At 40.4% G+C, this 16,315-nt stretch overlaps 2 protein-coding genes across 3 annotated transcripts; both read left to right on the top strand.

The window, feature by feature from the left end:
* The first annotated feature begins 784 nt into the window (after positions 1-784).
* znf706 (zinc finger protein 706) lies at positions 785-3,790 on the top strand. 2 transcript variants are annotated; one of them, XR_012957670.1, is made up of 4 exons: positions 785-881; positions 2,554-2,699; positions 2,934-3,108; positions 3,310-3,790. XR_012957670.1 is itself a non-coding variant. In XM_076106371.1 (3 exons), exons 2-3 carry the CDS (start codon positions 2,565-2,567, stop codon positions 3,027-3,029), a joined length of 231 nt encoding a protein of 76 aa, XP_075962486.1. In that variant the 5' UTR covers positions 785-881; positions 2,554-2,564; the 3' UTR covers positions 3,030-3,790. The 2 variants fall into 2 exon arrangements, 1 of the variants encoding a protein (XP_075962486.1); XM_076106371.1 differs by having other exon boundaries at positions 2,934-3,790.
* Positions 3,266-15,362, top strand: LOC142965441 (14-3-3 protein zeta/delta-like). Its single transcript, XM_076106370.1, has 7 exons — positions 3,266-3,406; positions 8,029-8,172; positions 10,291-10,598; positions 10,765-10,888; positions 12,292-12,455; positions 13,454-13,549; positions 13,847-15,362. Exons 3-7 carry the CDS (start codon positions 10,305-10,307, stop codon positions 13,970-13,972), a joined length of 804 nt encoding a protein of 267 aa, XP_075962485.1. The 5' UTR covers positions 3,266-3,406; positions 8,029-8,172; positions 10,291-10,304; the 3' UTR covers positions 13,973-15,362.
* The last annotated feature ends 953 nt before the right edge of the window (positions 15,363-16,315 follow it).

Below are 16,315 nucleotides of genomic sequence, written 5' to 3'. Positions count from 1 at the left end.
TTATACTCCCCGTCGGGGAATCGAACACCGGTCTTCCGCGTGACAGGCGGAGATACTGTCCACTATACTAACGAGGAGGAGGGTACAACTTCATGTAACCAATCAGTGGGCTGACACGGAGTAGCTAATTTATATGCTTACCTTTAAAATAAAATAAATAAATGAAAACAGCGAAAAACAGCGAGCCTATTAGCGAAAATATTTTTTACCTCTGTAAACATTTTACTTTTTACAAGTAAATATTGTACTTTTTACTGTAATGCATATGGCCATGCAATAATGAGGACAAAGGTATTCTGATTTAAGCGGTGGATAAACTGTAAATCCCAACTTGGGATCATCATGAAGCATTTAATGAAAAACATCTTCTATTTTAAGAAAACCTCATTTACTTTCCTCTCCAAATTTCAGTTTATGTGTAAATGTACCAACCAAACTCTGCCACATGGGGGCGACATTTCCGGCGTCTCTACACTACCTACAGTCAGCCAGCCCTATCGGGGCGTTCGAGGAGTCGTCATATAATCGTAGAAATAAAGTATCCCTAGGGAACTTCCGTGGTAATTCCATTGGTTGCTTAATTTATTCCCTACAGCAGGCAAAAGCACCATGTCTGACAATGAAAACCTAGATTACTTTACCTATTTCGCGAACAATCACAGCTATAATACTGATAGATAATTTGCATTATCCTATTATCCTTAAAATCGCAGTTTGGCATACTGCTGCCATGTAAACTGGCTTTTAACGCAGTACCCATGAAACCGTACATTACGAGTGTCTTTGAATGCAACAGTAGCCTTCAGCTGTCTGGGAACCGAGCAGCTGTCACACTTCTGTGTGTGCCCCTAGAAAACGACACGTATTGTTATTTTTAAGAGGTAAGAATTGCTGTCCTTTTAAACTTTTATAAGCTTTCGCATTCCGCTCGTACTTTTCCTGGTTAACGTCAACCACAAGCCGAAGGAAATATTCAGTTTAAGGTTAGCCGGCTAGCTAACGCTATAACTGAGGCTAGCAGGCAGACTAGCATGTAGCACGTAGACTAGCATGTAGGCTAACATGTAGGCTAACCCACGTTACAGCTCCAGGCAACAGCTCGATTAACAAATTAATACTAACTGTGTCACCTTGATCACAGTGAGACAGATGTGTTGTGGTAACATCTGGTTTTTTTTCCCAATGAGCCTAACAGGAGGACTTTGTCCGAATAGTAAACTTAAGAGCTGCAGAGAATAGTAACTCTCAGATACAAACGTTAGCTTAACAGTTTGCTAATTCTGTTTGTGTCCTCATATTGTTTTCTGTATCTGAGGAGTTATATCACCGATATTAGTAATTGCATTATATTCCTCAAGCTCTAAGCACCAATGAAAACAGTTTTAAGCTAGCTAACCTATGGTGTTGACAGAATATACATGCTGATTGCTTAGCAGGCGTGCCAGATTCTTCACAAGCTAAACAACGCTAGTTACCACTGAATACATAGCTGACTAACAGCGTACTATTTATAGGCTTTGCTAGTAGGCAAGGGTCGATTACCAACTGAACAAAGTGGGCAACCACCCCATGCCCCTAGACCTTCAGGGGCCTTGAAATCCCCAATCAGAGTTTGATCATTTGGGAGCATGCGCCACTAAAGTGAATGTACTGGTAAGAGCCATAAGGTGTGTGCTGCTTTAATGCCTTATATTAGGTAATTTGGTCCCTTTGAAGTATGTTCTAGCCCCAATAATAGTAAGCTTGTGTTCATAGGGGACATCATGGTAGTCGTGGACTGAGACAGGGGCCCTGCACACATGCATTTACCTTCATCCACGTGAACTAACTTTAGGGATCGGTCTTGTGCTGGAGCGGAGGAAATAGTAAAACAAATCAAAATTTTCAATGTCAGTGAGGATAAGAGAACTTGTTTCCTTCACTGGTAGCACTCTCTCGATATTGCAGTAAATCTGGAGATCAATCTGCTAAACCTCGTCCTGCTTTAAGAAACATATGTTGTCTTTGCTGATTAAAACCTGGAACCAGGTTTATAAAACGGAGTTATCCAAATAACGTTGTAAACTTGCTTCCTGGTTTTTACCACTGTAAGCTAAGCAGTTCCCACGTTGTTTAATGAAATCTGTTACTCCTACCCTTATGCCAGTCAAGGTTTTATAGCCCCGTCTGTGTTTTATCTGAAGCACCTGCATTTCAGTTCACTGAAGCTTTATCTTGTTCACTTTGCCTGACCTTTTTGCTTGCTTTTTACAGTAGCTGCTTGTAAGAAAGGCTTTGGATTAGCCCTTCAAAAGTCAAATGATATGGACAATAATGAGAGAGTTGCCTGTCTCACAAACCACGATTTTTGATGACTCACCCATACTTTACCTTTTTTCTATCACAGGAAACATGGTGTTATGATATCCTTCTCTTTGGGCACTGGGCACTATAAGAACTATTAATATTCTTTTACTAACTGACTTGTTTGTGGTAGATGTGTACCAACCAACATCAATAAATGATGTGTATCAGCAAACATGAAGTCAACTGTCTGTCCTTCGTCCCCTTTAGGCTTTGCCAGAATGGCTCGCGGGCATCAAAAGCTGCAGTCTCAGCAGAAAAACGCCAAGAAACAGGCAGAGATGAAAAAGGCCAAGGGTCACGATCAAAAGACGGCAGCCATGGCAGCGCTAGTGTTCACCTGCGCTGTGTGCAGGGTGAGTGAGACGTCTCAACTGTGACACCCCAAAAAGCCCAAACCGGACTCTGGATGGGGGAAAAGATGTTTCATTTCCATTTAAATTGTTAATTCTGCTGGCGTTTGGTCCCTTTTTTTTTTAGATTTGTATAACATCCTTTGATCACTGAGAAGCTACATTTTCCAAAGATTAGGCCTCTGCCATTTCCCTAAATTTTAACCTATTTGTTGGCTGTATTATCCCTTCCTGCAGTCCCAGATGCCCGACCCAAAAACCTTCAAGCAACACTTCGAGAGCAAGCACCCGAAATCCCCTATGCCCCCTGAGTTAGAGGGAGTGGAGGCATAACCGCTCACCCTGGATTTCCTTCACGGCCCTGCACCGACTCTGCACTTGGTCTCAGTCTGACAGCAAAGGATGATTTTATGTAATTAACATGAAGCGGTTAACTTCATTTCGGCTTTAAACGGGCCGGGTTGCCTTTAACGCGGTGCTTCCTCCCATCCAGTCCTCTTCTCGCTTGTGTTTAATTACATGCAGAACTAAACTTAAACACCCGTTTTAATTTCAGGGCCACTGAAGACCGATTCAATCCAAGTGGTGAAGGTTTCTCTCTTTATTCACACAGTTCCTCTGAACAGATGCCTCGCTGCCCTGATGTGTCTTGCTGCCAACGCTCGTACCTCTCTATCTGAGCCTTTTGATGGGTTAACATGACACATGAGGTAAAAGGCAAACGGCTTCCTTAAACAAAGCATGGATTTCGCTTGGGTGGGAGAATTCTGATTTTTATATTTTCTGCAATCAAGAGAATGATATAACAAATGTGTACTTTGAGTATTGGATCAAAAAAGGATCATATTCTCATATTAGTTGTTTAATATGGAATTATTCCACAGTGCTGTCTGCCATATAATACTGCAATCTTTCATCTAATAAGAACTTTATGTTGGGTCACAAAAATGTGAAATTTTCCCCCATTTCCAAGCTGCTACATGAGTTGTAAATTAATCCGATTTAATGGGAGCGTGTCAGCAACATATGTACACTTGGAAAATGAATGCTTCAATGATGTATTATAGCATTTTATTAAATTTTACTTTGTTGTATATCTGCGTTTCTCTAGAAGGTGTTTCTTTTCATAAAATGACAACTTTTATGCCTGAGGGTTTTGTTTTACTAAAATTCACTTCACGCTGTTGTTGGCCCGGTGGCTCTTACTGTATTTCTCTGCTGCTCTGCTCACATTGTGTAAATGTGGATTCTTTATAGGACACCAGCTGTCATGTGCAATAATGATGAATCTTTGTTTACACACGATTGCATTTAATCAGTCTGGAGCCTTCATATTGTGACTAAAAGGAAGACTCACAGACAGTAATTGACATGTTAGTAATCTATACATGTACATCTGTTGCATGTTGAGGTTTTAACAGCCGGACCGTTTCAGAAAACTCTTGAGTTAGTTAACCCTGAGATGAGGGAAATGTGTTTTGGATAATAGTTTGTTACTCGGGGAAATCTGAAGTCATTTCTTTGAACATCGTTAAAATATTACAAAGAGTAAAGTCACGCTCAGCTCTAAATGAAACCTCTGCATGTCTCTCGTTTTGCGAGTTGAAGTTATTTTTTATACAACTGAGTCTATGCACACAGATGTCAGCCGTCACAAATTGAACATAATTCCTATTGACGATTATATGTAAATATTTCTATATATTTCTATACATTTTTAAGTGAACAGGATGGTGGTGCAGCTGTAGAATGTAGTTTGACGGATAGTTTATTTAAAATAGGCTGAGTTTAGTCTTTTAACAGCATTTCAGTGACTGTTTAACAATATTACATTTGTCGAAGTAGCTGTAATTAAGCTACTTAATGCTGTTTAAAATACACTAATTCAACCTTTAAATGATGTAACACATTGTTGCTGGATCAGATTTTGAGCTTACAATCATGTCTCTTATGTCTATTCTATATATTTTCTTAAATCTTAACCTACATTTTTCATTCTCAGGTTACCCCTGTGTTGTGTCCTCGACAGATTAAAGCTAAAAAAAACTATTTAAAATGCTATGTAGACTACAGACACTGTCAAATTCCAATACTTCATAGTTTGATAAATGAGTTACTGGACAATACTGTGTTAACTTATTGAAACTGCTCTGACTGCTCTGACTCAGGCTCCTGTTTAAAGATACATGTGTACAGTCCATATATACTTTAAATGCATTAATATTGCTACGTTCACCAATTTAAGACAAAACACAAGGTGATATTAACGCAGGGGTGTCCAAACTTTTTCAAAGAGGGCCAGATTTGATAATGTGAAAATGCCCAAGGGTCAACAGTCCCTGCTGACATTATTTTAAACAATACAAGTAGCCTATACATACATTGTTATTAAATCATTTTATTTTCAATGACAGCAAATAGCAATGTAACCAAATGTAAGCAGCTATAATAACTATTTTAAAGTGATTAGTGACTCGTCTAAAACATTTTAAAAAGGAATAACTTCAATAGAATCATTCTATACACTGTAGCTTCTTTACATTCTATTAGAATGTAAAGAAGCTACAGTGTTGCCTTTTCTTTTCTTTTCTTCCCACAAGAACATAATTTTGTCAGGTTGATAAAAAAATGTCACTTTACTTCCTGACATTGTTATTTTACCACAGGGGTGTCCAAACTTTTTTCAAAGAGGGCCAGATTTGATAATGTGAAAATGCCCAAGGGTCAACAGTCCCTGCTGACATTATTTTAAACAATACAAGTAGCCTATACATACATAGTTATTTAATCATTTTATTTTCAATGACAGCAAATAGCAATGTAACCAAATGTAAGCATTCAAGTATGAACACAGTATGAACACATCTCAACAACTATTCTGCCTTTCTTTCACATCTTGAAAGTCAGATAACACAAAGAACAAGCCATCTAAAAGCTAATTACATAGAAACCGATCAATGTTCTCACCTCAAGACAATCTTAAATATGACTTAGTGAGGGTAATGAAAAGTTGTCTCACATTTAAGTTCAACACACATGAAACAGGCTAACGAAACAAATCAAGTTGTCTCTTAGTATCTGATGATAGCGCTTCAGTGTTACGAGCCAGGCAAACATTAGCAAACTCGGTCTTCTTCTCGGGGCAAATATGTTTTCTGCTATTTTCATAACACAGTCTTTGATAAACTCACCTTCCGTAAAAGGTTTGTCATGTTTAGCAATTACCATGGCCACTTGGTAGCTTACTTTGATGATGTTTTCATGTGAAAAGGACCGCTGCTGTGAGGCCAAGTTATCTTGGAGTTGCTTCACATTTCTAGCTCGGTCGCTCTCTGATAGCTTGTTGTAGCATTAGCATGTTTGGTCTCGTAGTGTCTCTTTACATTATATTCCTTAAACAAGGCAACAGTCTCATGACTAATTAGGCAGACACAGTTGTTTCGGTTTTCGGTGAAAAAAATATTGCGATCTCCACCTCTCCTGGAAGCCGCGGCCCTCATTATCGACTTTCCTTTTTTTACTTGCCGTAACATGACAGGTCAAGGGTCAGAGCCAATTTCAAACAGCCAGACAGTTACAGAGTGGTGCTGCCACCATGAGGTAAAAAGAGGAATTGCATGTTGAATTTGTATGATTTATTCATTCCGTTTTGACTGTGCTGGCGGGCCATAAATAATGCATTTTAAGACAGAAGGTGCGGGCCATATAAAATCTGACCTCGGGCCGTGATTGGCACGCGGGCCGGACTTTGGACATGCCTGTATTAACGTAAACAGTTCGGAAAAGGAAGAGAAATATACAACTCAAACTTCATAAATGTATTTAATTTAACAGGAAAAAAGGTTACACATGGAAAACAAGACTTTGAGGCAAACGAGAATACCAATCCCAAATCTGAAATGTATATTCAAATTGTCACAAAACAAATAAATCAGATGTAGAACCTGAAACCAGCTGTTGTAAAAAGCCCCAAATCAGCCAAACTTCAGACAACAGGAAATGACTCAAACTGCAGCGCTGTGTGTCTAAATCAATGAATCCTGTCTGAACCATAAGTCACTCGACCAGCTGAAAATGATGTCCTTGACTCTTTTCCCGAAGTCCCTTTTCTCCAGCTGTGACAGTTTAGCTTAGTTCAGTGACTGACAAGATTTATTATCTTTCCATACAGACAACGAAATGACCACAGTTCTGCATTCACTGGTGTTACCAGCGTGCCTTTTATTCAGTGTCTCTAAAAAGGCCACAAAATGATTTTGTTTTCTGAGTTTCCATGCTGCCTGATTTTTAAAAATGGTTTAAGCGGCTTGACTCAATGAGTCACAGCCCACATTATTCATCTGTCTCCCCACACACACAATCCACCGCCTTCTTTTCCATCTGTAAACTTGTGAATTAAACAAACAACACATGGTTATTCATACAAACAGCCATACACACACTAAAAAAAACTGTAGGCTATGCTGTGTAAAGAAGGTTAGAAAATAGTATTTATTTTCCCTTTGTAAGACAAGTGAATGGACATGATTTATGTGTGATACCAGAGGGACTGATTAATGGCTACTACAACAACTAGAAAAACAGGAATGGTGGTTACAATGTAGGTTCCCTTTAAAACCTGTTTAACTTGTGTCTTTGGCTGCATGGGCAAGGTAATGTTTCAACGAAAGTTAAAGGTTTGTGAAGTCAGGGTTTAAAACGGTGTCACCTGTCAGAGGGCTTATGACTGCACAGCATGATACCTTAATAGCTTAATGATAGGTCAAAACGTCATTTAACATAGCAATACTCATTTATTATATCAAATCTTATCTCACTATGATAACTTTACTATGTCAATGGTGTGTGTATGGAGCTCTCAGTGAAGGCAAATGGTAATAAATAGACATTTTAAATGTATTTTGACTTGATAGGGAAACTGAATTCAAAATAATGGCATATCTAAGCCTTGTCGCTTCGGCAGATCAAATAAAAGAGGGGGGATTCGTTCACCTTAATATTATGAAGGACTTATTTCATGATTCTTTCTGAGACCCTGAAACAGGAAAACTCGAACTCCTTCTCGTCGTACCCGAGATAGAATGTATTAACTACATGTCCCATGAGTCTTTGCGGGTATATACAATACAACCATAAGTAAAACCTTGCATTTCAGATGCGTACAATAACCGAATAACAAGTAAACATGTAGTGTTTACTTGATTCAGATTTGTAATTAAGATACCAACAAGTTACTCGTAACGTTAGGGGAAACAAACAAAGCAAAAAAATTAGCAGAAAACTGTCCAGTTACCATGGCTTTTTATTTTGCCTCTGAATTGTGTTGCCCTAGCAACCCGAGTCTGACGTCACCCGTCCCGATGCGACCCTGCTGCTGTTTCTTTGATTGGAGGGAAACCCCGTGGACGAGCGGGAGAGATCATCAGCTGTGCTGCCGGGGTATCAGGAGCAACATCGGTCTAAACGACACTCACAGGTTAGTTCACGATTACCGGGTGATGGTCGGTGGTTATTTTCGATGTTAAACCGTTACATGTGCTCCTCGTGATGTTGCGGAATCGTTTAAATCCCGCTTGTATCGGTGCAACTGGGGCGGTGAGAGGAAACCAGTGATGCGCTGCAGCTCAGTCATTGTTCGGCGCTTATCGTGCTGAATGGGAAGCATTGCTTCACTTTATCCCGTTTATTTCCCTTTTACAGTCTGTGTTTATAAGGTAGTGTTCAGGTGTAACGTTACCACGTCCGCTTTTTGTAAATGAATCCACCTAAAATGAATGCTTAATGCTCGTAAAAACCAACAGCTCTGGCTCGTTTTCCGGGAAGCGGAAAAAGGGCGTTCACTTTGGACTGAACCAAGCTACCGTTGGGCTCATTTAACGTCATTTAAACTGAGTCCGCGCTCACCATTTTATAGTTCTCATCTGTCCACCCGCAGCGGTGTAAGTCATTCATCACGTTGCGCAATGAAAATATTGACGCCAAATCACATATAGGTAGGCCTGTATCCTAGCCGCACACAGCGCGAGCTCGGTGGGCAGGTGTGTGTGTGTTTGCGCGTGTGCGTGCGCATGTGTGACGTGAAACTGGGTGGCCGACATTCCTCTGAAGGGTGCAGGTGTCTGCTTGTTGGCAAATCTGACTCAGTCGTCGTGAGGTCTTTTTTTTTTTTTTTTTTTGAAACGCTGCTCTCGTAGGTTTTGGTGGTTGTGCGTTTTGTCCAAGCAGCTGGTGAGTTAATACATATGTATAATATATTAATGTATAGTTTACGCACTGCAACAATACTGCAGCCATCCTGAGACGAACAGGGAGGATGTAAAATGTCTTGGCTTAAGAAGTAGCCTAGCAAGTGAATTGTGTGAGCAGAACACGGCTGCTTTATGATATCATACTTTCTGTCCTGCATTTAACCCAGGAGATAACTCTTAACTTATTTTTTTAAATGATGTAACATACATCTGAAATGATTAGGTGAGACATTTATGAATTGATTGGCAGTAAATATATCTGCAAGGGTTTGGATGAGCTCATTTGTAAAGCAGACATGCTAAACGTGCACTGGTTTCAGCCCCAGTAATGTGAGCATTTCCTGCTTTTCTGTGTCATACAGGATGGTTAACAGAATATTTTGGGGTTTTGGCCTGTTGCTTGGAAAAATAACATGCAATTTAAAGAGGTCAGTTCAAATTGCATGTCTAGGAAATTGAGATGGAATTCGTTCTCTAAATTGTGATTTTTATTCAGTATTTTTACTTTTCCCGGCCCAAGCCAGTAATCTAGACAACTTAAAACTAAATAAAGCAACCTGAAAGGATATATAATGACAAGGATTGTTTGCTGCAACCCTAATGGAACTTTGTTTTCAATATTGTGGCCCTACTATGACCAAAGTGTTGATTCATCATGCTATTTTGCAAATTTCTATCTTGAAATGAATAATGTTGGAGGAAGTCTCTTCCTGTGAAACGTCAGTTCACATAGCCGCGTTCTCCTGTCGTCTTTCTAATGACTAGGATGCAAAGTCAGTTTAGTCACCAGTATGAATCAGAGTGTGTGCCAGACCGAGTGCAGACGAGCCAAACTGGTTGACATACAAAAACTAAAAAGCTGCTGTGCACACACCCGAGACACTTACTATTGAAAATACATCCAAGCAATCATTGTTAGAGGCTGAAACACTGATAACGGTGAATCATTTGATGAATAATGTGACACTGACCAATGGACATTATGTTTTGCGCGACATGGACTTTTTTTTTTTACATGTAATATTCTCCAACTAGAGGGTAGTCAAAGCATTTACTTCCTGTGGACCAATTGCTGTTTTTTGTGTATTCAAACAAATGTTTACATGCGTACTAGAAACTCAAGTTACGCAAGGAAGGACGATGTGTACGGGCTCTGTTGTCGTCCTTCATTCAAGTTAAACTATTAAATCCCTCCCCCTTTCCCACCATGTTGCTCCCCTCTTTCTCTCCCTGTTCCTGCCCTCCCCCAACACTCTCTCCTCTGTCTTCCTAATCCGTCTCCTGTCCCCTCTTGTTTTGTCCCCCCCCCCCCTCCTCCTCTCCTCTGTCCTTCCTTCCTCCCTCAGCCCACACAGGAGCCATGACAGCCAAGGAAGAGCAGATACAGAAAGCCAGGCTGGCCGAGCAGGCCGAGCGCTACGATGACATGGCCGCAGCCATGAAGGCCGTCACAGAGGGGGACGCGGTGCTTTCCAACGAGGACCGCAACCTGCTCTCTGTGGCCTACAAGAACGTGGTGGGGGCCAGGAGGTCCTCGTGGAGGGTGGTGTCCAGCATGCAGCACAAGTCTGAAGACTGCGGGAAGTCTGCGCTGGCCAAGGCGTACAAAGAGAAGATTGAATCGGAGCTGAGAGACATCTGCAAAGAAGTGCTGGTAAGAAGCAGACACTTTGCTGACTATTTTTTTTTCCCAAAAGGTTCAGCTTGCACCGTTTTAACACACGTCTCCAAATACTGTTGTAAAGGTTACAAACAGTGTTACTGCTTGTGTGTTGAGTTCCACACTTTTCAACACTAACATAGCATACCATCACTTGCAGGACCTGCTCGACAAACATCTAATCCCCAAAGCTGCAAATCACGACAGCAAAGTCTTCTACCTGAAGATGAAAGGAGACTACTTCCGCTACCTGGCTGAGGTTGCTTGTGAAGGCGATAAGGAGGGTAAGTCAAGCAGACCTTTTGATTTCTGTTTTTTTAACGATGAAAGAAATCACTCGGGAGATTATTATGCTCGGTGTGCACGAGCAGTACGCAAGACACTTCAATCGCGCAACAATTGAAATGTTGCCTGCTGTTGCTCAACACACATTGCTGTGTGATCCAGCATTATTTCTACGGTGAAAGGTGCTTAAAATCCTCTTTTAAGATGAAACAAGGCTCGCTTCAGGTGTTTGTGGCAAGACCCCCCCCCCCCCCCCCCCCCGGTCCTCAAACAACTGTCAGTCGAAATACAGGAGGGGGGGGGGGACTGCTGTTGTCATGGCAACAGGAGCAGCACCAGGGTGTTGGCTGCAACAGGTTGCTGATGATGTATTTAGAGTTTCTTCATTGAACCTTTTTTTTTCTCAATTTCAGGTTGTTTTGTGGGTCATGTAGTGGGTGCTTTTCATGTCTCCTCTATCACTTTCTTGCCTCCTCGTCACGTCTTTGGGTTAGGGTATATGTATGTCTATCACCAAAACAAATCAGGATATTTAACATTTGACTGAATAGTGCTTGAACGCATCATAATGTAACTCGATGCTACCTCCATAACGTTAGCTGTAAGTAGTGTTTAACCACAGGAGTGCAGTACTGATTGGGCAGGATGTACAGATTTTTGTGACAGGTGGTGTTGTTCCTGTGCATTGTAAATGATATAATGTGATATCAGATTGGTGCATAGTACTCACTGATCCCTAATCCAGCATTTTAGGCTGTGTCAGAGGCCTTTCCAGTATTGGTATCGGGAACAACCCTAACGCCTGATATTTCATTCATTTTGAGGGAAATGTTGTCGTCTTAATCAAGTCCTGTTGATCGTATGGTGATGGGGGGGGGGTTTATTGTCTAACATTAGTTATCGCTCTGTAAAACGCTGGCCAAAGCCCAAAATGAGTCTTTGCAAACGGTGCAAAGATTTGAAACAATGAATCGATTGAGTTGACAAAGATTACACGGCAAGTTTCAAGGTATTGTTTTGTAGTAAAAAAAAAAAAAGGCAAAATGTTCATGGATTCCAGCTTGCTTGGAGGAGTTGCTTCTTTTTTTTGAAAGTTAACTGAATATAACTGGGCTTTACATTGTTGGTTGGGCAAAACAAAAAAAATGACATCAACTTGGGGTTTAGGGAATGGACCGAATGAATAACCGATAAAATAATCACTAACTGCAGCCCCACTAGACAGTTCAGGCACAAGCAAGGCTTTGATGTCACGTTGATAGGAGTAACGCTGGAGGCAGGCTGTTGAATGTATGTCTTTGCATCCTTAATGTGTTATATTTTACATTATACTCAGCGGGAAGTGTACTTTTTCCCCATATAAAAACTCTGCTTCCTCATTGGTCTGTCTTTGTATGTGCAGACATCATCAAGAATTCACAACAAGCCTACCAGGATGCCTTGGATATCAGCAACAAAGAAATGCCGGCCACGCATCCCATCCGCTTGGGCCTCGCTCTCAACTTCTCCGTCTTCTACTACGAGATCGTCAACTCGCCTGAAAAAGCCTGTCAGCTGGCCAAGACGGTACCAACTGTCCTCTTCTCACAGCACTGTTTTATTTTGGTTACATCCTATTTAACGGGATGCTGGTAAATGATCTGTATATGTGTGAAGGAAGAGTACATTGCTGAGTGAAGTGCATGGTTACAATTCAGTTAAATGGGCATACTTTAAACTGAGTATAGAGACCGAGTATAGCTTTGGGTGTGTAGCTCATATTAAAAGATTGGGATAATCACAATTAGACCAGTCTGTAGAATATGATGTGGAGGTCAGGACACCTCTGCACCACATTTCATTTTAAATATTTTGACACGCATTTTGCCTCCTGCAATTAAAAAATTTATCATATTGCGATTTAGATACAATTTTGATTAATTGTTATTACTTATTTTGTATTTAAACTGCGCAAAATTTGTCAAAACTCCAGAGCATAACTTGGAAATTTCCCAATCCTACTCAACCGTAGCTACTAATACCATTAAGGATGTATCTGTTCTATTTAAGTATCCACATAATGCTTGGCCTTTTTTAATTGTTAACTATGAAGCTACAGAGGTACTGATTGGTGGATTTGGTTACTTTTGGATTGCGCCAGGCTTGCGGTTTCCTCTGTTTCCATTCAATATGCTAAGCTAGCCTTATATTTAACATGCACACATGAAAGTGATGTCAAGCTTTTAGTCTAAATCTCGGCAAGACAGCCATTGAGTACATTTCAAACTATTTCTTGAATCGCACATGGATACAACATACTGTAAATTGGTCCTTCAAAGTTTACTACGTTTTTGATGTATAGTCTTTTTAATTCAGTTAATTTAGTTCTTGACACTTTTGTGATACCTTTTGACAGTTCAAACCTGTGCTCCAACATAGTTTATGTTCTTATGACCCAAATCTTATATTGGGACCTATTATTGGATTTGTCCAATCCCCCGACAGTATTTACTTAATTCCATCTCATGTCAGTGAATGTACAATCTGTTTTTGGAAGCCCTGATGGCTGTGTGCATCTTTTCCAGGCCTTCGATGAGGCCATTTCCATGCTGGACAGCCTCAGTCAGGAGTCCTACAAAGACAGCACCTTGATCATGCAACTGCTCCGTGACAATCTGACAGTGAGTGTCTCGTCTTTATGTCATAATATAATATTTGTCGCGTTTAGTGTAGCGCAATCTGCATAGACGGCTGTTTAAATCACACAAATATCCCGTTCTGTGTGTTTGGAAGTTATTGACTGTATCTACATTGATTAATCAAAGCTCCAAGTCTGTCTATAGGCCTACAGACATTCTTGAATTCTTCCCATGGAGCTGACATTAAAACTATTTTCGTCACAGGTAAAAGAGGTTAGCGAACCTCTGGGGATTCCCAGTTTGTGTGCAATAATCCCAGTGTCCTTTGCTTTGTTTCAGCTGTGGATGTCAGACGCCCAGGGTGACTGTGAGGGAGATGAGCCGGAGCAGGAGCCGGAGCCGGTACAGAAGCCGGAAAAGGAAAAGGAAAAAGAACCGGAGCCGGAGCCGGAGGCTGTAGCTTAGAGGAAATGAACCTCGGGGGAAAAAAACAAGAAAAACACACATTTTTTACCTCTCACCAGCCTAAGTTGTGTGTGTAGTTGTGTGTGCACATACAGATATGTATGTTTACACTCTACTCACAATGTGTAAAGTACAGTATGTGTGTGCAGATACATTCGTGTGCGTGCGTGGGTGTGTGTGTTGTATGAGCACCTCCACAGAGAAAAGAATGGAATAGATCTGTTTGGTTTCGTTTGAACATTACTCATTGTGTCAACCAGTGGATGTTTCTCTTTCATTTTGTTTCTTGTCCAGATTAAATCCCTCCTTTTAGATCCAAACCAACCCCATGCTCTTTAAGCTTATTCACTGTAGCAAACAAAAAAGTCAAACAAAAAAAACTTCAAATTTTGATAATTTATACATTTTTACTTGAACTCAACATTTACAATCTTTGACACTTGGGTCTACAAAATCCTGAATGAAGCACGTAAACTGTAAAAAATGAATTGGTCACATTGGTCTGAATTGTCTAAACTGTGGGCTTCATCGCAATGGCATTGCTCCTGTAGATGGCAGAATTGACTTTGGTAAAGATCTGTTACTATATAGCTTGTGTCCAGTGTAGCAGCTAGTGTTTTTATGGGTGGTACGTGTGTCACGGCTCAGTGGGTTCTGTGTGCATTTGGATGTAGGAAAGGTTTTTTGTTTTTTTGTTTGTTTTTTGTATGAATGGCCACTTACGGAAACTGTGGTAAAACTTGGGTTGACTGTTTTCTTGAGAGGATTTCATTCCATTTAACTGACATCTTTTCACTCTCAGTGAAATGTGTTTACTATAATTTCCTGCAATTTTCCACAACACACGACATGGTATAGACGGCCTGAGATAAAGTGAACAACTTGACAAAATGGCTCGATACTGTAACTTTTGATATTTTATCTTTTCAGCAGTGCAGAGGATACTTTCGCCATGTGCTTGTCTGTGGCTTTCTACTCTTTTTCTATTCAGGTGTTTTGTATTTTCTTTCTGTGTATTTTCTTCCCTTTGACTCCTGATTTGGTTCCTGGAATGTATGTGGTTCTCATTAGTATGGTTTGAGGGTTAGCCGTGCTTTGAAACTGGCAGGTTATGCTAAGGATTTGGCTTGAACCAGGTGGTTTACAGTAACATTTACCTTTCTTGAAAGTACATTGTGAAAAAACTAAAACAATGCTAAATGTAAACTGATTATCAACGTAACTTGGTAGAAAGCTGTGTTATGACCATTTAGTAGTCGGAGTAGTGCCAGTTTCTTCTAATTACAGTATCTTGATTTTTAAAAGATGGGATGCAGGATTCAGAACACTTTTGAGTATGTTATTTGGTTATGTGCTTTTCATGTAAGTGGAATTAAAACATTAAAATCAAGTGTGCTGTGCTCGATGCATTTGTTTGCTCTCTGTACATGTGGAATGACATTTTTACAATGCGTTAACATCGAGAAATCCTCAGTGATCTGAGAGTGTACACATGTTCAAGCTAAGAAGTGAGGACTGTTTTATTTAGGTAAATGGCTGCTAGTGACTGTCCTCAAGCACACCGCCACGGTAGGCATTCATTGAACAACTTTTGTTCATTTCTAATGTTGGAAGTCCTACACTTTGGTATATTCCAATATTGAAGAAAAATACTCGAGTGTCACTTTGCTGTACTGCTGAAAGGCCATGACATGATAAAATACTTTAGCTTAAGTAAAAACTCTATTTTCAATGCCTTTCATTTACATTTGATTTCTCTACACAAACCTAGACATGATTAGTCTCTCCACACAAGACAAAACAAGTCAAACTCGCATGAGTGATGACTCTTGATTTGGTATTTGCATAAATGTCAAACTCTAATCTGTCTTCACAGCCAGGCGGATCATAAGCACACTGCTGTAAACCTCTATTTAGGAACGATAGTAAGCCGATCACATTCTACCCTAAACAGTGACGTCTGTTTCGCCCTGATCAATGGCCTTTAAAGACAATCTAGGGAAGTTTCCCTCAGATAGCAGCTGATAATGCCCTTAAGAGATACACCATATGCTCCTATTTATTTAAAAAAAACAAAAAGTACATTTATAGCGTGAAGGGTTTGTATGTGACGCACACCTGCATATCATATTTGCTAAGTGGTCGTGTCACACGAGGCATATCATGCGGTGTGTGCAGTAAACCCTCGTGCTATACGCCATGACAAGCCCATGACATTCCGAGCACCGGTAGCGGGGATCTCCCCGAAGCTCTGCGGAGGAATTCACGTCGTCCCCACACAGAATCACCAAACAGTCGACTATTGTGGTCAACCCAATAAGTCAATTTCAGTCTTTAACGATG

This window comes from Anarhichas minor, unplaced genomic scaffold (assembly GCF_050575085.1).
Source record: "Anarhichas minor isolate MPS153535 unplaced genomic scaffold, ASM5057508v1 ptg000033l, whole genome shotgun sequence".
NCBI lineage: Eukaryota > Metazoa > Chordata > Actinopteri > Perciformes > Anarhichadidae > Anarhichas > Anarhichas minor.
Note: the sequence above shows the minus strand (reverse complement) of the source record. Positions and strands in the feature narration are given on the sequence as shown.